This window comes from Saccopteryx leptura, chromosome 1, assembly GCF_036850995.1.
Source record: "Saccopteryx leptura isolate mSacLep1 chromosome 1, mSacLep1_pri_phased_curated, whole genome shotgun sequence".
NCBI lineage: Eukaryota > Metazoa > Chordata > Mammalia > Chiroptera > Emballonuridae > Saccopteryx > Saccopteryx leptura.
The window spans coordinates 314,264,728-314,286,073 of NC_089503.1; the positions used below are offsets into that span (position 1 = coordinate 314,264,728).

The 21,346-nt window shown below is 51.1% G+C and overlaps 2 protein-coding genes across 5 annotated transcripts in view; one reads left to right on the forward strand and one right to left on the reverse strand.

Moving 5' to 3' along the window:
• SERHL2 (serine hydrolase like 2) overlaps positions 1–2,741 on the forward strand; it is a 20,207-nt gene extending 17,466 nt beyond the window's left edge. For 3 of the 4 annotated variants that reach the window (XM_066358582.1, XM_066358581.1, XM_066358583.1), the window contains exons 11-12: positions 274–370; positions 2,046–2,741. In XM_066358582.1, coding sequence (XP_066214679.1) covers positions 274–370; positions 2,046–2,165 — 217 coding nt within the window. In that variant the 3' untranslated portion in view covers positions 2,166–2,741. The remainder of the gene's footprint in view (positions 1–273; positions 371–2,045) is intronic. The other variant, XM_066358584.1, reaches the window with a different exon arrangement.
• RRP7A (ribosomal RNA processing 7 homolog A) lies at positions 2,738–12,545 on the reverse strand. Its single transcript, XM_066358586.1, has 7 exons — positions 12,452–12,545; positions 10,651–10,793; positions 5,447–5,572; positions 4,674–4,791; positions 4,300–4,397; positions 3,675–3,873; positions 2,738–2,836 (listed from the first exon to the last, which is right to left on the reverse strand). Exons 1-7 carry the CDS (start codon positions 12,522–12,524, stop codon positions 2,751–2,753), a joined length of 843 nt encoding a protein of 280 aa, XP_066214683.1. The 5' UTR covers positions 12,525–12,545; the 3' UTR covers positions 2,738–2,750.
• Positions 12,546–21,346: the final 8,801 nt, after the last annotated feature.

A 21,346-nucleotide genomic window follows, 5' to 3' on the forward strand; every position in this document is an offset into this window, starting at 1 on the left:
TGGAATTATACACCCAAAACGGGTGAAATCTCAGTCAAGCTATTCTTGAGATAGAAGCACAGACTCCAGCATTCACTGGATGCACCCTGACCTGCAGTGACAGTGGCAGGTCCTGGACTCCGAGTGTACCGGGTACTGGGCAGCTGAATCTCAAAATTAAACCCAGCTCACAGGGACCTAACTGTGGGCGAGTCCAAGGGAAGCCCAGGCCAGGGCAGTGGACATGCCTGGAAGCGGACCCAATATGAACCCTGGGTCCTTCTTGCTTTCCAGAGCAACCCAAGGATATTATGACGTGAGGAGAGAGCACGACAAGGACAAGGAGTGTATGTTCCTCATAATTGACAAACTGAAATCTGTCCTAAAAGAGGTAGGTGTGGGGCTCAGGGTGGCTGGGTACTGGAGGGGGCATCAGGCCCTCTCGGCTCCACCACACCATCTTTCCTTGCACTGGGACCCCTGGTCCAGCTCCCCAGGCCTCACAGGTGACGCCCCAAGGAGCTGCCAGGCTTCTCTCCCAGCTGTGGTCAGATGTCAATCAGCACAGGCAGAGACTGTTCATTGGCAGATGCCCTGATTTTATTGCCTCACATACCCATCAGATCAAGCCAGAGGCTATCCTACAATTTAGAAAATTTGTAGGATTTGTCTTTCATTAGGACCCTAGAAGGGTCCTAAATGAAAGATGGCCAGTCCTCTCAGTGGGTGCTGGCTGCAGGTGGAGCTGGGCCTCCAGGTTGAAGTGCTGGGGCTTGTGCTGCGACTCTCTGTCCCTGGGGAGCACCTGGCATGCTATGATCATCACCCACCATGAAACCAGATCCCAGGGCCTCTGCAGACATCTTGGTGTCATCCTGAAAAGGAAGTTGGTGTAATAGCTAGCTGGCCAAGAGGCAGCACCTTCCCACTGGTGGACCTTCTTTTCAGGGAGAGGCAAGTGTGAAAAGTCCATTTTTCTCTCAAGTGGACTTTAAATAATTATCATAGACCGTCGTGAGACAGGTTAGTTTTAGCCTGACCAGGTAGTGGCACAATGGATAGAGTGTTGGACTGGGACGCGGAGGACCCAGGTTTGAGACCCCCAAGGTCACGAGCTTGAGTGCGGGCTCATCTGGTTTGAGCAAAAGCTCACCAGCTTGGACCCAAAGTCACTGGCTTGAGCAAGGGCTTACTTGGTCTGCTGTAGCCCCACGGTCAGGGCACATATGAGAAAGCAATCAATGAACAACTAAAGTGTGGCAATGAAAAACTAATGATTGATGCTTCTCATCTTGCTCCGTTCCTGTCTATCCCTCTGACTCTCACTCTGTCTCTGTAAAAAAAAAAAAAAAAGTTAAAAAAAATGCCTGACCAGGTGGTGGCGCAGTGGATAGAGCTTTGGACTGTAATGCGGAGGACCCAGGTTCGAGACCCCGAGGTCGCCAACTTGAGTGCAAGCTCATCTGGCTTGAGTTAAAAAAAAAAAAAAAAGCTCACTAGCTTGGACTCAAGGTCGCTGGATCGAGCAAGGGGTTACTCAGTCTGTTGAAGGTCAGCAGTCAAAGCACATATGAGAAAGCAATCAATGAACTAAGGTGTCGCAATGAAAAACTGATGATTGATGCTTCTCATCTCTCTCCATTCCTGTCTGTCTGTCTGTCCCTATCTATCCCTCTATCTGACTCTCTGGCCCTGTAAAAAAAAAAAATTATCAGAGCCCGCAGCACCCCCTGACTATAGGCCACTCCCCAGCCTAGCTCTGCAAGTTCACAACTCAGAATGGCCAGAACCCCAGGGCGTGGGCACTCTCCTCCCAACCAGGCCTTTCTCACTGAGAGGCAGCCTCAATCACCTATAGAGCACCATGAATAGATGGGGGCCCTTGGAGCTCTGGGTTAGTCAGTTCCCAGCCTGCAGCTCACTGTGAGGGAAATTCCTGAACCACAGGAAGGCAACAGATCACAGGAACAGCCCCCCAGCCCCCCCCCACTCCCCCCCCCCCCCCCCCCCCCCCGCCAGAGGAGCCACTTCTGGCCACACCCTCACTACCACCCCTCTCTCCCCAGCGGTTCCAGTTTGTGGAAGTCCCTGGCAATCATTACGTCCACATGAACCAACCCCACCATGTGACTGGTATCATCAGCTCCTTCCTACAGAGCAGGGACAGCACCCCAGCCTGGCTGTAGCCCTAGGCCTGGGGCTACTGAGACTTCACCACTTGGACGCCCAGCTCCCAAGGCCCGCAGCCTGGCCAGCGGCGATGGGGACAGGCCTCCCTGGTCCTGACCAGCATGAGCTGGTGGAGTGGAGGTGGGGGTGAGATTTTTGACATAGGGGAGACCGTGTCTGGACATAGGGGGTAGTCTGTTTTGTGGCTGACAGTCTCCAGTGAGCTGGTCACAGCTCAGGAAGGGGTGGGGACAGGCCCACGCCTGCCTGCAGCCCAGAGGCTCCCGCAGCAGCCTCTCCCACCACTCCACTGATGAGGAATAAACTGCTCTCGTGTATTCTCACTCCTTCTAGTTGTCACTGCAGCGGGGGTTTTTCCATTCAGGGCATGGGGAGAATAGGGCAGACACTTAGCTTTCAGAGAGGGATCCAGAGACAGGCTGGCAAGACACCAGGAGCAGCAAGGAGCCAGTTCCTGGGCTAGTGGCTTCCTGAGGGCTGAGTCCTCCTTCTGGTCTGACTCACAAGGATCAAGGGTTGACACTGCCCTTCCTCTACCCTGTGAGGGCTCAGACCTTGGTGCTATCTGAGTCCAGGCCGGCTCAGTAGGGACGGAATTTGCGTTGGGCCCTCATCAGTTCAATCCTCTGCTTGTCCTCCTCGAACTTCTTGCGCAGCTGGGCTAGATCTGCGGTGTAAGGAATGGGGAAATGGCCAGGGTCAGACAACATGCCAAACGCCCCCCGCTAGAGTCTGCTTGGCCCCTCCCCTTGGTTTCCACTCCCAGCTGGGGAGCTCAGCACTGCATCCCCCTCGTGTCTGGATGCTGCCAGGAAGCAGCTGGACTGCAGGCCCAGTCACAGGGCGGGGACTGAAGTGAACCAGACGGCATGCCTGAGCCTTCAGACAGGAAATCACCAAAAGAAAAGGCACTTGCTCCCTTCCTACCCCTGCACACAAACACCCAAGGTAAAGGACAAGGCTCCTGGGAGAGCTGGGAGACCCCTGGAACACTTCACACAGGCCCTCACCACCGCAGCAATCATACTGGACAGGAGTAAGGGGCCCCAGCCCCAGAGTGCCACAGAATTCAGAGGGCAGCTCTGCTCACTCGGTGACTGGGTCAGAGGGGAGATGTGGGGCCCAGAGGCCCACTGGCAGGTCAATCTAGAGGGGACAAGGCCAGAAGCAAAGGTACGCCGCACACATGCCCATTCTGCACCCACAGCGAGCACCCGAAATCACCTCCAGCATGAACCACTCAGGGGACTAGTTGTGGGTCCTACCACCCAGGTGCCTATACAGCCCCTAAATAACCCAGGGGTCCCCACGGCGACCTCTGGGGAACAAGGGGACCACCACACAGATGCTGTCGGGCTGGGACCCCAACCCCAAAGCCTGTTGGGAAGTCTGGACCTAAGGACACCCTGGCCAGCCCTCAGGTTCACGACTGCCTCGGGGGCTCTGTGCTTGGGCCACACGCCTTGCCCATGGGGTTGGGGGCCGGGTTGGGGGTACGCCCTTACGCTCCATCTTGGTCTCGCGGTGCTGCCAGGCATAGAAGTTGAGCAGCTCCTTGCGGGCGCGCTTCCGCTTCTCCCTCTCCAGCACCCGCAGGCTGGCTGCCTCCGTCCGGGGGAGCACGGGCCGCCGGCCACGGCGGGTCACCTTCACCCAGCCCTCATCGTCAGGGACCCCTTCCTCCTCTTTGGCCTTAGCTTCCTCCTGCAAGGAACAGGACCCTGTGATGGCGCCTGACTCCCACCCTGCGGTCGCAGGAACACCTCTCCCCCTCCCTCCTCTACAGACTCCCCCCACCCCACACCCCCAGGACCTGCACCCAGCAGCGCCTGCTGCTCCCTCCACCCCCAGCCCAGTGCTGAGGCCTCAGCTGGGAGGCGGGGGCCATACATGCCAAGGCTGCCTCCTCCTCCACCTCTGGACTATTGTTCATTCTCTACAGACCTAGAGACTGGATGTCACCAAGTCAAGTGGCCCAGGACTCAAAAGGGAAAAAGGGAATCTGGACTCTATGGGGTGATCAGGACAGGCTGCCATCTCTCCCACCCTCAGGAGCCACATCACAACAGCTGTGGCACCACTTTCCTCACAGTGACACAGGTGATGTGTGGCCACCCACGAAAGCCCTACCTCAGCTATCTTCTTGTCATATGCCTCCATAAATGTGTCCACTTCAACCTGCAGGGCCTCCGGGTCCAGCACGGACTCAGCGTAGTCACTGATCCATTCTGAAGAAGGGAGAGAGGGAAACAGGGCTTCCTCAGGCCGACACCTGGAGCCCCACCCCAGGACCTGCCAGGCCAGTTGGGATTATCTCACAACCACAGGCATGAAGACTGGCCCAGGGTTCAGGTGGTAAGGAAGGTTCTAGTGGTGGCAAGTTGGGCCCTCACCCCTGCCTGCCCCAAGTACTAGGCTTAGTCCTCTCACATGCTGCCCTGCAAAATTTCCCCCACCGACCCAGGGCCCAGTAAGGAGGCACCCAACCCTCCCACAGTACTGACTGTGAATGCCAGTCTTCACTGGGTGACTCTCTGTTGAGACCAGCAAAGGGCCCTTCAGGGCTAAAGCAGCCGACACCCCACTCGGCTTCTGGAACACCACATAGGCTACCTGGAACCCCTGGAGAAAGGGAGAGATGTCAGTGCTAGGAACCTTCCTGTTCCTCCAGCCACCCACGCCTGGCACAATGGGTCCCACCTGCCTCCAGCCTGATTATCACCAAAGGGAGATGTGCTGGGCTGTCCCTGAACCTTGATGATAACTAGGAGGTTGTCCATAATCCAGAGGTGGATGGCCACACTCCCACCAGAAGTGAAAGTGACCTGTTCCCACCAGGGGCCTCTCTCCCACTTAAGGGAGAAATTCAGTGAGAAATGTGCTCACCCTAGTCCAAATTCCACTATACCAGAAAGAGATGTGGGCTCAAGGGACACAGGGAAATGACAGTGGGGCCACCGAGCCTGAGGAAGAGTCACTGCAGCCGGAGCTCAGGGAGGCCCCGCAGGGAAGGGGCAGAGGTGATCCCTGAGCTCTGGCCCAGAACCATGGAAAGAGCCAGCAGGAAGCTAAAGCATGTAGCAAGTCCTGGGCGAGGAGTGGAGGCTGTTTATCTGCCACCCTTTGGACCACACAAGTGAAGGCTGGCCTAGGCTACAGGAAATGTTCTCAAAGTTTCACTGCCACCTGATACCACCTTCCCCTCCCACGCTGGGGACACCACCCTAGCCCCACCCCACACCCCCATTCTTGCAGACCCCAGAACTTGGAGGCTTACCGAAACAGGCTTGGGGTGAAAAATCTTTGACTTTGGCTCCTTTAGGCTCTCGGCGAGCTCAGGCTTCCCCTGCAACTCCACTGACTGGACGGGGCCACAGGGGGAGAGCAGGCGGGACAGACACTCCTGCCGTGGCCGAGGAAGCACAGTGTGAGTGGTTGCAGGGCTTTCTAGGAGCCTCCCTCTGCCCCGGAGGTCTGGGATCCCGTGTCTGTGCCCGATTCGGAGGCATGAAGGAAGGGCCTGGGGAAGCCATGTCCTCAACATGGAGGTTAAAATCCTTCACTCCCTGGGCCCGAGGCTACAACCTTGTCAATTTTCACATTAAAAACCGTGGATAACCCTGGCCGGTTGGCTCAGTGGTAGAGCGTCGGCCTGGCGTGTAGAAGTCCCGGGTTTGATTCCTGGCCAGGGCACACAGAAGCGCCCATCTGCTTCTCCACCCCTCCCCTTCTCCTTCCTCTCTGTCTCTCTCTTCCCCTCCCGCAGCCAAGGCTCCATTGGAGCAAAGATAGCCCGGGCACTGGGGATGGCTCCTTGGCCTCTGCCCCAGGCACTAGAGTGGCTCTGGTTGCAACAGAGCGATGCCCTGGAGGGGCAGAGCATCGCCCCCTGGTGGGCGTGCTGGGTGGATCCCGGTCGGGCGCATGCGGGAGTCTGTCTGTCTCTCCCGTTTCCAGCTTCAGAAAAATAAAAACAAAAAAACAAACAACAACAACAACAACAAAAAAAACACACAAAAAAAAACAAACCAAAAAATAAACCGTAGATAAAAAATCCACTCCTGCCCTGGCCAGGGCACTCAGGAGATGGCGTGTGAGATGGAATTCAGGTACAAGCATCTGGATTTGTGTAAGGGCCCCCGGGAAGCATGTGCCTGGGGTGTGTTTGGTTCTCTCATCAAAGTGAAAGAGATTTCTCCTTTGAAAGACCATCTTGCTGAAAAGTCAGTCTTTCCTATCAATTTCTCTGGGTAAATGATCCCTAAAGTAGCATTAGGTTCTACATTTTAAAAAAATTATTACAAAACAAATAAACAAACAAAAATAGTAAAGAATTATTACAAGAATAGTTGGGGACATTTTTGGTGTTATTTTGAGTATTCTAATTTTATGAAACAACTAAGTAAGTTTTACGCCGAGTCAGCCTTTTAAAAACAAAGTTAAATCTATGCTGTCGGGATCAGAATGATGGTTAGCCTTGGTGGGGACAGGAGCACGAGGAATTTCTGGGGTGTGGTGCTGCTGCTTCTCAATCTGGGTGCTGAGTACATGGCTATATTCGGTCTGCCGTACCCTTCGAGCTGTGTGCCTCTGGCTATGTCCTCACTCTCCACACACACTGCTGCTCAGAAAGTTAGAAATGCACACTTTCCTCGCAGTGATGTTTCCTCTCTTTAATCATAACCTGTCAGAAACTGGTATTTCCTTTTTTCTTTTTTTTGTATTTTTCTGAAGCTGGAAACGGGGAGAGACAGACAGACTCCCGCATGTGCCCGACCGGGATCCACCCGGCATGCCCACCAGGGGCAACGCTCTGCCCACCAGGGGGCGATGCTCTGCTCCTCCGGGGGGTCGCTCCGCCGCAACCAGAGCCACCCCAGCGCCCGGGGCAGAGGCCAAGGAGCCATCCCCAGCGCCCGGGCCATCCCCGCTCCAATGGAGCTTCGGCTGCGGGAGGGGAAGAGAGAGACAGAGAGGAAGGAAGGGGGGGTGGAGAAGCAAATGGGCGCCTCTCCCATGTGCCCTGGCCGGGAATCGAACCCGGGTCCCCCGCACACCAGGCAGACGCTCCACCGCTGAGCCAACCGGCCAGGGCTGGTATTTCCTTTTTTCAAAGTGAGAGGAGGAGAGATACAGAAACAGACTCCCACCAGCACCCTAACTGGGATCTACCTAGCAATCCCCCTCTGGGGCCGATGCTCTGCCCATACTTGTAACCAAACTATTTTTAGTGCCTGAGGCAGGGGCTCTAGGAGCCATCCTCAGTGGTGGGGGCCAACACAATCAAGCCATGGCTGCAGGAGGGGGAAGGGAAGAAAAGCAGACTGTCACCTCTCCTGTGTACCCTGATGGAAAATCAAACCTGGGACTTCCACACGCTGAGCTGACACTCTACCACTAAGCCAACTGGCCAGGGCTGACATTTATTTAAAAAATAAGTTTCTCTTCTGTAAAGTTACACAATACTAAATTCAACAGCTTTGTGGGGTAGGTAAATTGACAGGTCTGGATAGATTTAGAAGTTGTTTGAGGCCCTGGCCAGTTGGCTCAGTGGTAGAGCGTCGGCCTGGTGTGCGGAAGTCCCAGGTTCGATTCCCCGCCAGGGCACACAGGAGACGCGCCCATCTGCTTCTCCACCCCTCCCCCTCTCCTTCCTCTCTGTCTCTCTCTTCCCCTCCGGCAGCCGAGGCTCCATTGGAGCAAAGATGGCCCGGGCCCTGGGGATGGCTCCATGGCCTCTGCCTCAGGCGCTAGAGTGGCTCTGGTTGCAATAGAGCGACGCCCCAGATGGGCAGAGCATCACCCCCTGGTGGGCGTGCCGGGTGGATCCCGGTAGGGCGCATGCGGGAGTCTGTCTGACTGCCTCCCCATTTCCAGCTTCAGAAAAATACAAAAAAGAAGTCGTTTGCCTGACCAGATGGTGGCACATTGGATAGAGCATTGACTGGGACACACAGGACCCAGGTTTGAGCCCCCAGGTCGCTGGCTTGAGTGTGGGCTCACCAACTTGAGCACAGGGACATGGCCCTATGGTAGCGGACTTGAGCCCAAAGGCCACTGGCTTGAAGCCCTAGCTCACTGGCTTGAGCAAGGAGTCACTCGCTCACTGTAGCCCCCAGGTCAAGGCACATATGAGAAAGCCACAATGAAGAATTGATGCTTCCCATCTCTCCCCCTTCCTGTCTGTCTGTCCCTTTCTGTCCCTCTCTCTGTCTCTGTCAAAAAAAAAAAAAAAGTTATTTTATTTTCTTATACTTTTCCTACTATGGGCATGTACCACTTTTATAGTCAGGGAAAAACAACATGCAATTGAAGCAATTCTAAGTAATAATAAAAAGCTTTGGCCTGACCAGGCAGTAGCACAGTAGATAGTGTCAGACTGGGATGCGGAGGACCCAGGTTTAAAACCCCAAGGTTGCAGGTCTGAGTGCAAGCTCATTTGGCTTGAGCATGGGCTCACCAGCTTGAGCACAGGGTCGCTGGCCTGATCATGGGATCATAAACGTGACCCCATGATCGCTAGCTTGAGCAAGGGATCACTAACTCTGCTGTAGCCCCTTGATCAAGGTACATATGAGAAAGCAATCCATGAACAACTAAAGAGACTAAGGAGCTGCAATGAAGAATTGATGCTTCTCATCTCTCTCCCTGACTGTCTGTCCCTATCTGTCCCTCCGTCACACACACACACACAAAAAGGCAAATTTTGGGCCCTGGCCAATTGGCTCAATGGATAGAGCATCGGCCTGGCATGCCAATGTCCCGGTTTGACGTCCCTGTCAGTGCACACATGAGAAGTGACCATCTGCTTCTCTTCCCTTCCCTCTCCCCCTTCTCTTCCTCTTCTGCTCTTGCAGTCAGTGGCTTGGTTGATTCAAGCATCAGTCCCAGACAGGGGTTGCTAGGTAGATCCTGGTCAGGGCGCATGTGGGAGTCTATCTCACTTAATAAATAAAAAGCAAATTTCGACACGAGAGGTGCCCTCTAGACCAGTGTTTTTTAACCAGTGTGCCGCGAGACATGGTGAGTTGTGCCGTGGGGAAATTAAACATGGGTCCCCAAACTACGGTCCGGGCCGGATACAGCCCGTGGAGGCTATTTATCCGGCCCGCCACCAGCCACCTCCATCGAACATAAACATTCCCCTCACAATCCCTCCAGCTATAAGCGATAGGAAGAATGGAGGCACAGGGAACACTCACTGACCAATCACCTTCTAGGATTCATCCCGACCACTAGCGATGAACCAATAGTAGGCCGCCTCTCATCTACACCCAGGAAGGTCCCGCTAGGGCTGCCGCGCACTTGTCATTATGTGGCTGCCGCGAGTAGTTGAAGCTGCTACTCCTCCCCATGGTCCCGATTTCTTTCTTTCTTTTTTTTTTTTTTTTTTGTATTTTTCTGAAGCTGGAAATGGGGAGAGACAGTCAGACAGACTCCCGCATGCGCCTGACCAGGATCCACCCGGCACGCCCACCAGGGGCGATGCTCTGCCCACTGCCCACCAGGGGGCGATGCTCTGCCCCTCGGGGCGTCGCTCTGCCGCGACCAGAGCCACTCCAGCGCACGGGCCATCTTTGCTCCAATGGAGCCTTGGCTGCGGGAGGGGAAGAGAGAGGCAGAGAGGAAGGGGAGGGGGGGTGGAGAAGCAAATGGGCGCTTCTCCTATGTGCCCTGGCCAGAAATCGAACCCGGGTCCCCCACACACCAGGCCGACGCTCTACCACTGAGCCAACTGGCCAGGGCCGGTCCTGATTTCTAATCCTGGTCAGGACTGGAGGTAAATGTTGCCACCACTAGATGAAGCCTCAGCCTCAGCTGGTTATGTCTATCCTGATGGTATATATAGATATTTGACCTTTTTCTTTTTAAGAGGCCCCTGCAGAGGGTGATATACAATGCATCACAATGTTATCTAACTTTAAAGCTAAAGTTTGCTGATCTTCCTTTGGACAGTTTTTGGTTATCTGTTGCCAAGGAGTTCCTCATTCTGGCCAACAAAGCTATTTTGACATTGCTCCCATTTTCAACCACATATCTATATGAGCCTAGCTTCTCAAGCTTGACTGCAATAAAAACTAAAAACAGAGAGAGACTGAGAACTGTTGAGGAAGAGCTTCGTGTGTGTCTTTCTACCATTCCTGCCAGGATATCCCTTTTGTGTTCATCGAAACAGGCCCAGGTTTCACACTAAGTGAGTATAAATACATTTAGAAACTATATTATTAACTATATGTATAATATGTACTGTGTTAGAGTATCATTTTGTGTCATTTTGGTAGGTGGTGTGCCCCAGGATTTTGTAAATGTAAAAAATGTGCCGCGGCTCAAAAATGTTGAAAATCACTGCTCTAGACAACCTCTCTTGAGGCTTCAGTTAACTGCTCAATCTCAACAATATGGACTGGGGGGCCAGTGGAAGCCCTGCTCTGTCTAGAGCCCCACCCAAGCCTACAGGTTCCCTCCCAAATACCAGCTCACCTCTGTGCAGTATGGGGGCACATTGAGGACAAAAAGGGTCCTTTTCTGAGGCCAGGAAGACTTGGTGCCTTCTCGAACTCTGTGCTCTTTCATATACAGGTAATGACAAGTCTGCTGCTTTTCAGAGAACTTGATCCGAATGGCTGGAAGGGAAATGGGGGAGGAGAGGGATGGCATTCAAGTCAGGTTTAGGCTGCCCCTTTCTAGTCCCAACTGTCTGTCCACCCACCCATCCACCCATCCACCCATCCTTCACTGAGCCCTTTCTCGAGGCAAGGCTGTGCAGGGTGCTATGCAGGCTATGAGACTGAATAAGCAAAGAATCTCCCATGAGGGGCCCCCAAGCTGGTGGAGGAGACAGAACATAACCGGGCAACTATTACAAGTAAGGAGTGAAACCAGAGGACACTTTATCCCTGCTGCTTGTGGGGTAAACACCAAAACCCTTACGGTGGCTGCAGACCCAGCTGACCCTGACTACCTTTGGCCCTTGCTCTGTTCCTCCAACAAGTCAGTGCTTCACATGTGCTGTTCCCTTTACCTGAAAGATCAACCCTCTTCTCCCCACCCATTCTTCAAGTTTTCACTTCACTTCCTCAGAAGCACCTCACATGCCAGGTGAGAGCCGCCTGCTTGGTGCCTTCATAATTTCTCTCATGGCCTCTGTACTTGAATGATGATTTGGATAATCACTCATATTGCCATGTTTAATTTTATTACTTATTTATTTATTTGGGGGGGGGGAGGAGAGAGAGAAACATCAATTTGTTGCTCCACTATTTATGCATTCATTGGTTGATTCTTTGTGTCCTGACCAGGGTTCAAACCTACAACCTTGGCTTATCTCTAAATAATACGGACAATGCTCCAACCAATTTAGCTACCCAGCCAGGGCTCCCATACATTTTAATCCTTATAAAAATTGGGACTGTCTCTGTTTCTCTCACCACTTTCTTCAGAGTGTGCAGTGGGGATACAGCTGCAGCCCCCACATTCAGGCAGCTCACGTGGTCATGGGGGAAGACAGCGAATAAGTATAAAACCAGACTATCAAATATGAAAGAAACAGGGTGATGGGTGAAGAGGCCTTTGGATAACCTGAAGGCATCTTTGATGAGGGTAATGCATGACACAAGCCTGGGCAAAAGCCAGGGCACATCTGTCCAAGGAACTCCAAGAGGGCACAGGAAGTGCGAAATTCCTGGCGGTGTAAAGAGCTTGTCGCCTCAGAGGCACAGAAAGCCAGGCTCAAGGTCGGCACCAGCCAGTGCTGGTGGGCCATGCGGATCAATGATAGCAAGTTTGGATTCTGCTTTAGGCGCTCGCTAACTTGAGCCACTGGAGGGGGGTTCAGAGGGTATGGGAAGTAGAGGTAGGCGTGTGAGGCAAGATCTGATTTAAACCTGACTTTAGAAAGAACATGCTGGCAACTGGGTGGAGAACATAAGTCAGAGACAAGAACTGAAGCAGGAGAACCAACTAGAAGGGCACATAACTGTCCAGGTGAGAGAGCTAATGGGGACCGGACAGGGAATTGCAAAGAGATGATGAGAAGCAGTTCAGGGGAAAGGTGTGGAAGGACATGCTCTGAGGGAGAGTGTGGACAGAGGAGGGTTCACCCAAGGGCAGCGCTGGCCAAAGTGGGCTCGTCCCGGGAGAGTGTAGTTGAGACCAGAGCAAGGCGCCGCTTGGGTCTCGGGGGGCCCGCGGCCTCACGGCCTGCCGGGGCCAGCACCGACCCCCGAGCCGCTCCTGGGCAAAGCCTGGCCATACCCGGCCTCGTGTCCCCGGAGCCTCTCACCTGCGTAGCCTGGCGGGCTCGGAATCCCCTCCGCAGAGTCTCTCGCCGCACGCTTCCTCCGGCGCGCCACCATCTTGCCCACCGGAAACCGCGCAGGCCGCTGGGAGTTGTAGTTGGGAAGTGGGAGCTGTCCGTTTCTGTGACAACCGCGCCACGTGGCGTTCTTACCCTCTCGGTTACAGGCCCGCTTCTTTTACCCTGGTCACCCAGGAGCCTAATCTTCCTTTGCTCAGTATAAAGTCAGCGCATAAATGTGGGAGTAAATGAAGGTGTGGGTGGGAGCGTTCACGGGTGCCAAGTCAATTTTCCATTCATTCATTATTCATTCATTCATTCATTTATTCATTCATTTCACAAATAACAGTAAATATTACAGGCACGTCCTAAGCGCTAGAGATAGAGGTGAAATAAAACCCAGCAAAATACAAAGTATATGCATCAATACAAAGTACTAAAGAGAAAAATGAAGGAGGAGGAGGAGTGTGGTGAAGGTAAGTGTTGCAATTTTAAATAAGGTGAAGGCTTCATTGAAGTGACATTTGAACAAATATTTGAAGGTGAAGGAGTGAGGCATTCAGGTGTTTGGGAGAAGAGTGTTCTGGGAGGAGGTAAGGGCAAGAGCGAAGACCCGGAGTCTGGAGTCTCCCTGGTGTGGTGGAGAAATAGCAAGGAGACTGCATGGCTGGAGCATTGTGAGCCAGAGGGAGAATCTGAGGGCGCAGAGCCTGCCTGGCTGACCCTGCAGGATCCTAGACTCTGTACAGTGTAGAGTACCTGGCCAAGTGTTACTCTGCCTGTGCATGAGGGGAGCCGGTGTGGGATTTTGAGCAGAAAGGAGTGATGTGTAAACCGTCATTTTGGCTGTTACATTGCGATTATTTATTATCTTATTTTACATTTCAATTTGACTTGGAGGGCAAGGGCAGCAGTAGGATAGTATAGGACACCATTGCAATAATCCAGAGGAAAGATGATGGCTTGGTCATTAAGGCAGTGGCAGTGGAGGTGACGAGAGGTGGTCATTTCTAGGTATGTTTTGAAGAATTCCAGTAGGATTTGCCAACAAATTGGATACGCAATGTTAGAGAAAAAGAGAAATCCAGGACTATGTTATTTTTGGTGTCCTTCCCAGGAGGAGCTGCCACTGCCCACTGCTTCCCTGGTTGCAAGTCTCCTGGGGACCCTTAGAGTTTAGGAGATAACACGCCTGTGTGGTAAGAAAGGTGTGGGCGTGCTCCTGGGAGGGAACAAGCCCTGGGTTCTTCCTCTTGAGGGTTTGTTTGGTTTTTTATTTTATTTTAGTGAGAGAGGGAGAGAGAGAGAGAAAGAGAAAAAATGATAGGAACATAGATATGTTTCTGCATGTGCCCTGACCTGGGATCCAACCGGCAAACTATGCTTCGGGATGCGGCTCTAACCAACCGAGCTATTTAGTTAGGGCAGGTTTTATTTTTTATTAAAAAATTTAAAATACTTATTGACTGGTTTTAGAAAGAAACATTGATCTGTTATTCTACCCCATATATGCATTCATTGGTTGATTCCTGTATATGCCCTGACCAGGGACCAAACCTGCAACCTTGGCACAACTGAGCCAACCAGCCAGGCTGTCTTAATGATGTTAAAGCCTGGGGTTCAGGGGAGGAGCTCAACAGAATATTCTTCAGCTTTATGTGGATGCACCAAAGTGATATTTATTCCTCTGACTTCATCCCTCCTTGGATGTGATTAGCAAGTGGCATTAACTGGACTCCTGCTATCTGTCTCCTCTGGTTGGGAGAAGTAGAAACCATTTACTCTTAGGTATCTTTGGTTAAGGAACATGGGATTTTGCTATTTACTAGATGGCTGTAACTGACCATTTAACTATCCATCTGAATTTCTCTATTCCACTTGTCCTCGCTTCCTGGCCTGTCCAGCTTCCCTACTTACTAACTTAACGTTTCAGTGTCTAGAACAGCGGTTCTCAACCTGTGGGTCGCGACCCCAGCGGGGTCACCTAAAGCCATCGGAAAATATATAATGCATATCAGGTATTTACATTCCGAATCATAACTGTAGCAAAATTACAGTTATGAAGTAGCCACCAAAATTATTTTTTGGTTTGGGGTCACCACAACATGAGGAACTGTATTGCGGGGTCACGGCATTAGAAAGGTTGAGAACCACTGCTCTAGAGTCTTCATTTTTGTACCTGGAGACATTCTTATCTCCACGGGTGCACAGCTATGAAAGAAAGGTTGTGGCCCTGGCCGGTTGGCTCAGTGGTAGAGCGTCGGCCTGGCATGCAGACGTCCCAGGTTCGATTCCCAGACAGGGCACACAGGAGAAGCGCCCAACTGCTTCTCCACCCCTCCCCCTCTCCTTCCTCTGTCTCTCTCTTCCTCTCCCGCAGCCAAGGCTCCATTGGAGCAAAGTTGGCGGGGGCTCTGAGGATGGCTCTGTGACCTCTGCCTCAGGCGCTAGAATTGCTCTGGTTGCAGCAGAGCGACGCCCCAGATGGGCAGAGCATCGCCCCCTGGTGGGCGTGCCGGGCGGATCCTGGTCGGGCGCATGTGGGAGTCTGACTGCCTCCCTGTTTCCAACCTCAGAAAAATACAAAAATAAATAAATAAATAAAATGAAAGAAAGGTTGTTTGTTATGTGAAGAATTTCTAGGTGTTTTGTAAGGGGGGAGTTTTCCATATTATTTAGTTCTGCTTATTGCCAGAAGCAAAGGTCCTATAATTTCAGCTTCAAGTGGTTTGGTGGGAATTTTTTTCCAAAGATGGCCACCAACAATTCCTCCCATTTGTGGATATGTATGTCACTCCTTTCATCAGGTGGTGCAGTCTATGTGCCCTCTTGAATATCGCCCACCTTGTGACTTGTTTTGACAACAGAATGTGACAGAAAATGATATACTGGGGTTTTCAAGCCCAGGACTTAATTAAGCTTAGAGCTTCCACCCTCTTGGGATCTGGCCATGGAAAGGAGGTTGACCCAGAGTTCTGAATGAGAGACTGCACAGGGAGAGAGGGTACCAACTGAGGTGGCAGTCATCCTAGTGAAGGTGCATCAGATATTCTACCCCCAGCTGAACCAATGAACTGAAACCACACGACTGACACCGTGTGGAGATCAGCTGTCTGCTGAGCCCCGCCCAAACTGCAGAAGACTGAAAACATAAACTATTGTTGTTTCAAGTAACTACGTTTTTTTTATAAAAGTATTATTGAGGCCCTGGCCAGGTAGCTCAGTTGGTTAGAGTGTCATCCGCATACACCAGAGCTGGGGGTTCAATCCCTGGTCAGGGCACATACAAGAATTAAGGAATGAATGCATAAATAAATGGAACAACAAATCGATGTCTCTCTCCTTCCCTTTCTCTCTCTCAAATCAATCAATACAAAAGGAAACAGCTTTATTGAGGTATAATTTACATAAAAAATTAAAGTGTTTTGGAACGTACAGTTCAGTGGGTTTTAATATATTTACAAGGTTGTGTCACCATCATCACTATCTAATTCTAGAACATTTTCCAGTTTCCTAAATAGAAAGCCCCTACTTACTATCAATCACTCTCCATCCCCGTTCTGCCCCCAGCCCCTGGCAGTCGCTGGTCTCACTTTCCAACTCTCCGGATTGTCCTGTTGTGGACATTTCATGTATATGAAGTCATGCAGTGTGTTCAGCCCATGTATCAGTACTTCATTTTCTTTTTATATAAAAAAAAAACTGTGGTAAAAAAATACATAAGTTTACCATTTTAACAATTTCTAAAGTGTACAATTCAGTGGTATTAAGTACATTTGTTTGTGAAAATGTCTCCATCCATCCATCTCCTGAAGTTTTTCATTGCCCCAAACTGAAACTCTGTTTCACCCTCCCCCAGTCCCTCATAACCACCAGTCTACTCTGTGTCTCTATGAATTTAACCACACTAGGTACCTCATAGAAGTGGGATCATATTGTTGGTGGTAGCGAGAACAGTACCAGGTATTAGACCAGTGGGATTAGACTGGACCTTGGTTCAGCAGCCTCAGTACTTGAGTTCTGGCTAGGAAAGAAGTCAGAGCCAAGACCCAAACTCTAAGAGAAATTTTTTTTTTTGCGAAATTTTATTTTAAAAGTCACAGAAGGGCACTGACCAATTGGCTCAGCAGTAGAGTGTCAGCCGGGCATGTGGAAGTCCCAGATTTGATTCCTGGTCAGAGAACATAGGAGAAGTGACCATCTGCTTCTCCACCCTTACCTTTCCCCCTTCTCTCTCTCTCTTCCCTTCCCACAGCCATGGCTTCAACAGTTCAAGCAAGTTGACTCCAGGCACTGAGGATGGCTATATGGCCTGAGGCTTCAGTCGCTAAAATAGCTTGGTTGCCAAACAACAGAGCAATGGCCCCAGATGGGCAGAGCATTGCCCTGTAGGAGACTTGCTGGGTGGATTCCGGTCCAGGTGCCTGTGGGAGTCTGTCTCACTGCCTCCCTGCCTCTCACTTAAAAAAAAAAAGTTATAAAAGTAGCCTGACCTGTGGTGATACAGTAGAGAACACATTGACCTGGAATGCTGGGGTTGCTGGTTTGAAACCCCAGGCTTGCCTGGTCAAGGCACTGACTAGAAACAACTACAGTTGATGCTTCCCGCTCCTTCCTCCCCCACACTGACCTTTCTCTCTCTCTCTCTCTCTCTCTCTCTCATCTCTCTAAAATCAATTAAAAAAAAACTTAAAAAAGAAGAGCCCTTGGAGCTTACAAGAGAGAAGGCAACATTCATGATGAATGGAGGAGGGGAAGGGGAAAGGCATGGGCATGTTCTCCAGGAGAGGGAGGGAGAGCATGCTGGGTCCTCCATCCTGAGAGGTTCTTATTTTTTATTGGATTTTAGGGGGGATGTGAAAGGGGAGAGAGAAAGAGAGAGAAACGATCCATTTCTGTACATGCCCTGACTGGAGAGAGAACCAGAAACATTTACACACCAGAGATATGCTCTAACCAACAGAACTGTCTGAACAGGGCCCTAAGGACTTTTTTTTTTTTTTTTTTTTCATTTTTCTGAAGCTGGAAACAGGGAGAGACAGTCAGACAGACTCCCGCATGCGCCCGACCGGGATCCACCCGGCACGCCCACCAGGGGCGACACTCTGCCCACCAGGGGGCGATGCTCTGCCCATCCTGGGCGTCGCCATGTTGCGACCAGAGCCACTCTAGCGCCTGAGGCAGAGGCCACAGAGCCATCCCCAGCGCCTGGGCCATCTTTGCTCCAATGGAGCCTTGGCTGCGGGAGGGGAAGAGAGAGACAGAGAGGAAAGCGCGGCGGAGGGGTGGAGAAGCAAATGGGCACTTCTCCCGTGTGCCCTGGCCGGGAATCGAACCCGGGTCCTCCGCACGCTAGGCCGACGCTCTACCGCTGAGCCAACCGGCCAGGGCCCTAAGGACTTTTAAGGGTGGAGATTTTAGGGGAAGTTCTAGGGGAGGGTCTCAATAGAATATTATCAGTTTTTCAGGTGTGTCCTTTCAGGGTCTTGGTCTCCAATGGCTGGCACCAGAGCAGGGGGTCATAGTCAATGCATGGCTGGACTTGAGGTCAGCTATGGCATTCCTTGTCTAGTTTTGCTGCTTTTCTGGGCCTGGTGCTGAAACACAACTATGGCCTAGATCAGGGGTCCCCAAACTATGGCCGCGGGCCGCATGCGGCCCCGAGGCCATTTATCCGGCCCCGCTGCACTTCCGGAAGGGGCACCTCTTTCATTGGTGGTCAGTGAGAGGAGCATAGTTCCCATTGAAATACGGGTCAGTTTGTTGATTTAAATTTACTTGTTCTTTATTTTAAATATTGTATTTGTTCCCGTTTTGTTTTTTTACTTTAAAATATGTGCATTGTGCACAGGGATTTGTTCAGTTTTTTTTTATAGTCTGGCCCTCCAATGGTCTGAGGGACAGTGAACTGGCCCCCTGTGTAAAAAGTTTGGGGACCCCTGGCCTAGATGTTATCCTAGAGGTTTATGCTTAAGGGGGTGATTGTGCAAGGGCTCGCATAAGAGTTGCACGAGGCTACTCTTCATCCCCTTGTTCCTCCTCTAAGGGGGTCCTTCACATGGCCAGTGACATGCCAGGGGTGGAAAGGTCACCCTGGGGGGTAGGTCCTTGTTTTCCCAGTTTTGCCTGTTCCTAGGCACCAGAGGCTTTCTACCCTGGTGACCTTCTTCTGTACTTGGCTCATAGTCCTTGCTCTGCTCCAGTCTGCCTGCCTGCCACAATACAATATTTGTCTTTTTGGGTCTGATTTATTTCATTTAGTATGTTTTCAAAGTTAATCCATGCTGTAGCATGTATCAGTTTCCTTCCTTTTTAAGGCTGAATAATATTCCATTTCATTTGTGACTGATGCCTGATAGGTATTGACGCAGTGGATAAAGCGTTGACCTAGAATGCTGGGGTTGCTGGCTCTACGTATAGGCTTGTCAGCACGGGGTCACTGGCTTGAGCAAGAGGACACTGGCTAGAGCCCAGTCAAGGTGTGTATGAGAAGCAATCAAGGCACAACTAAAGTGAAAGCAACTATGAGTTGATGCTTCTCAACTTCTCTCCCCCTTTTTGTGTCTAACTAAATAAAATTAACATATATGAACCAAAAAGGGACTATGAAGTAAATCTGACAAGCTCAGTGACCAAAAGTAACCACACAGAGTGATGTAATCATAAATTCCTCACTGGACAGGCCATGGTGGATAGTCACAACCCATGCCCAAGCCAACAAACTTAGGGTTTTGAACCTAGGACCTCAGCATCCCAACTCAATGCTCTATCTACTACATCACCACCAATCAGGCTTAGATTTTTTTCATTATACATCCCTGAAATCCTTTATATTTTGTCTATTTTCTCTCTGTTCAGATTAATTTCTATGGTTCTATCTCAAGTTCACCAATTTTTTCCCTCCATTTTGCTACTGTATTTTTTTTTTTTTTTTTTTTTGTATTTTTTCTGAAGCTAGAAATGGGGAGAGACAGTCAGACTGACTTCCGCATGCACCCGACCGGGATCCACCCGGCACGCCCACCAGGGGGCAATGCTCTGCCCACCAGGGGGCGTAGCTCTGCCGAGACCAGAGCCACTCCAGCACTTGGGGCAGAGGCCAAGGAGCCATCCCCAGCACCCAGGCCATCTTTGCTCCAATGGAGCCTCAGCTGCGGGAGGGTAAGAGAGAGACAGAGAGGAAGGAGAGGGGGAGGGGTGGAGCAGCAGATGGGCGCTTCTCCTGTGTGCCTTGGCTGGGAATCGAACCCGGGACTTCTGCACGCCAGGCCGACGCTCTACCACTGAGCCAACTAGCCAGGGCTGCTACTGTATTTTTCAACTCTAAGTGGTTCTTTATATTTTCTATTTCTTTGCTGAGACTTGATATTTTCTCTCTTGAAGTGTGTTCATAATTGCCTCATTTTTTTTTCCTTCTCTTTGCTTGGCTCATTTTTATGACGACTGCTTTTAAATCCTTGTTGGGTGATTCTAACATCTGACATTTCAATGTTGATGTCAACTGCCTTTTCTCCTTCAAGTTGACATTTTCCTGGTACTAAGTAGGAGTGATTTTCAACTCAAATGCGGACATCTGGGTATTGTTACGAAAACTCTGGATTTCTTTATATCTTCTGTTAGAGCACATCTCCTCTCCGGGAGATGAAATGGCGCCATGTCATTACTACCGGCTGTGGTTAGAAGTCCAGGTTTCTTATGAAGCTTGCTGATACCCAGGTGGGAGTGCCTCCCAGTCACTGCTGAGTAGGGGTGGGCTCCATCTACCCACTGCGCTTCTGCTGGTAAAACCAGGATTGGGAAAGGTTGGGGTGCCTCCTTTCTCATCATGTGGCCTCTCCTGACATGAACTGAAAGTTTCAGTTCCCAAGTGGGCCTTCTCTGATGCCACCCCAGCAGAGTTTTTGGGTGCCCCAATACAGCCTAGTGAGGCTGGAATTCTAGGCTGCCAATGTAGCCTTTGCTGGCAAAGTTGGGGCTGGTTTTCAGGTCCTTACCTTGGGGCTTTTTTCTTTTGGTCTGCTTCTCCAGCATCCAATTTGGGATATGTGAAGCAAAACAAAAACGCAGGGGAGAGAATAAAAAAGAAAAAACAAACAAACCCGGGAACTCAGTGTGAGTCACTCCTTGGGTCCTGAGTTCCCAGCCAGTGGCCTTCTTCTCTTCACCTTACGATCTTAGGGTTGTTTCACATAAAATAACCAGGGTTGTAGTCTGTGAAAACAATAAAGGTATTTCCATATCCTCTTCCCAGAAGTAAAGGTGTTTCACCTTTTTTTTTTTTTTTTTTTTTTACAGAGACAGAGTCAGAGAGAGGGATAGATAGGGACAGACAGACAGGAATGGAGAGAGATGAGAAGCATCAATCATTAGTTTTTCGTTGCGACACCTTAGTTGTTCATTGATTGCTTTCTCATATGTGCCTTGACCGTGGGCCTTCAGCAGGCCGAGTAACCCCTTGCTCGAGCCAGCGACCTTGGGTCTAAGCTGGTGAGCTTTTGCTCAAACCAGATGAGCCCGTGCTCAAGCTGCCGACCTCGGAGTCTCGAACCTGGGTCCTTGGCATCCCACTCCGACACTCTATCCACTGCGCCACTGCCTGGTCAGGCGGTGTTTCACTTTTAATACCATAAAAAGCCTGACCGGGCAGTGGCACAGTGAATACAGTGTCAGCCTGGGATGCTGAGGACCCAGGTTTGAAACCCTGAGGTCCCCGGCTTGAGTGAAGGCTCATCTGGCTTGAGCATGGGGTCGCTGGCTTGAGTGTGGGATCATAGACATGACCCCATGATTGTTAGCTTGAGCCCAAAGGTTGCTGGCTTGAAGCCCAAAGTCGCTGGCTTGAGCAAGGTGTCACTCACTCTGCTGGAATCCTCAGGTCAA

Excerpts from the sequence above, each read along its gene's own strand:
- RRP7A (XM_066358586.1), bottom strand. The coding sequence starts at position 12,524 with ATGGTGGCGCGCCGGAGGAAGCGTGCGGCGAGAGACTCTGCGGAGGGG. Across the intron at positions 10,794-12,451 it reads GAGCCCGCCAGGCTACGCAG|CCATTCGGATCAAGTTCTCT; the intron begins GTGAGAGGCTCC and ends TTTCCCTTCCAG. Across the intron at positions 4,792-5,446 it reads TTCACCCCAAGCCTGTTTCG|GGGTTCCAGGTAGCCTATGT; the intron begins GTAAGCCTCCAA and ends CCCTTTCTCCAG.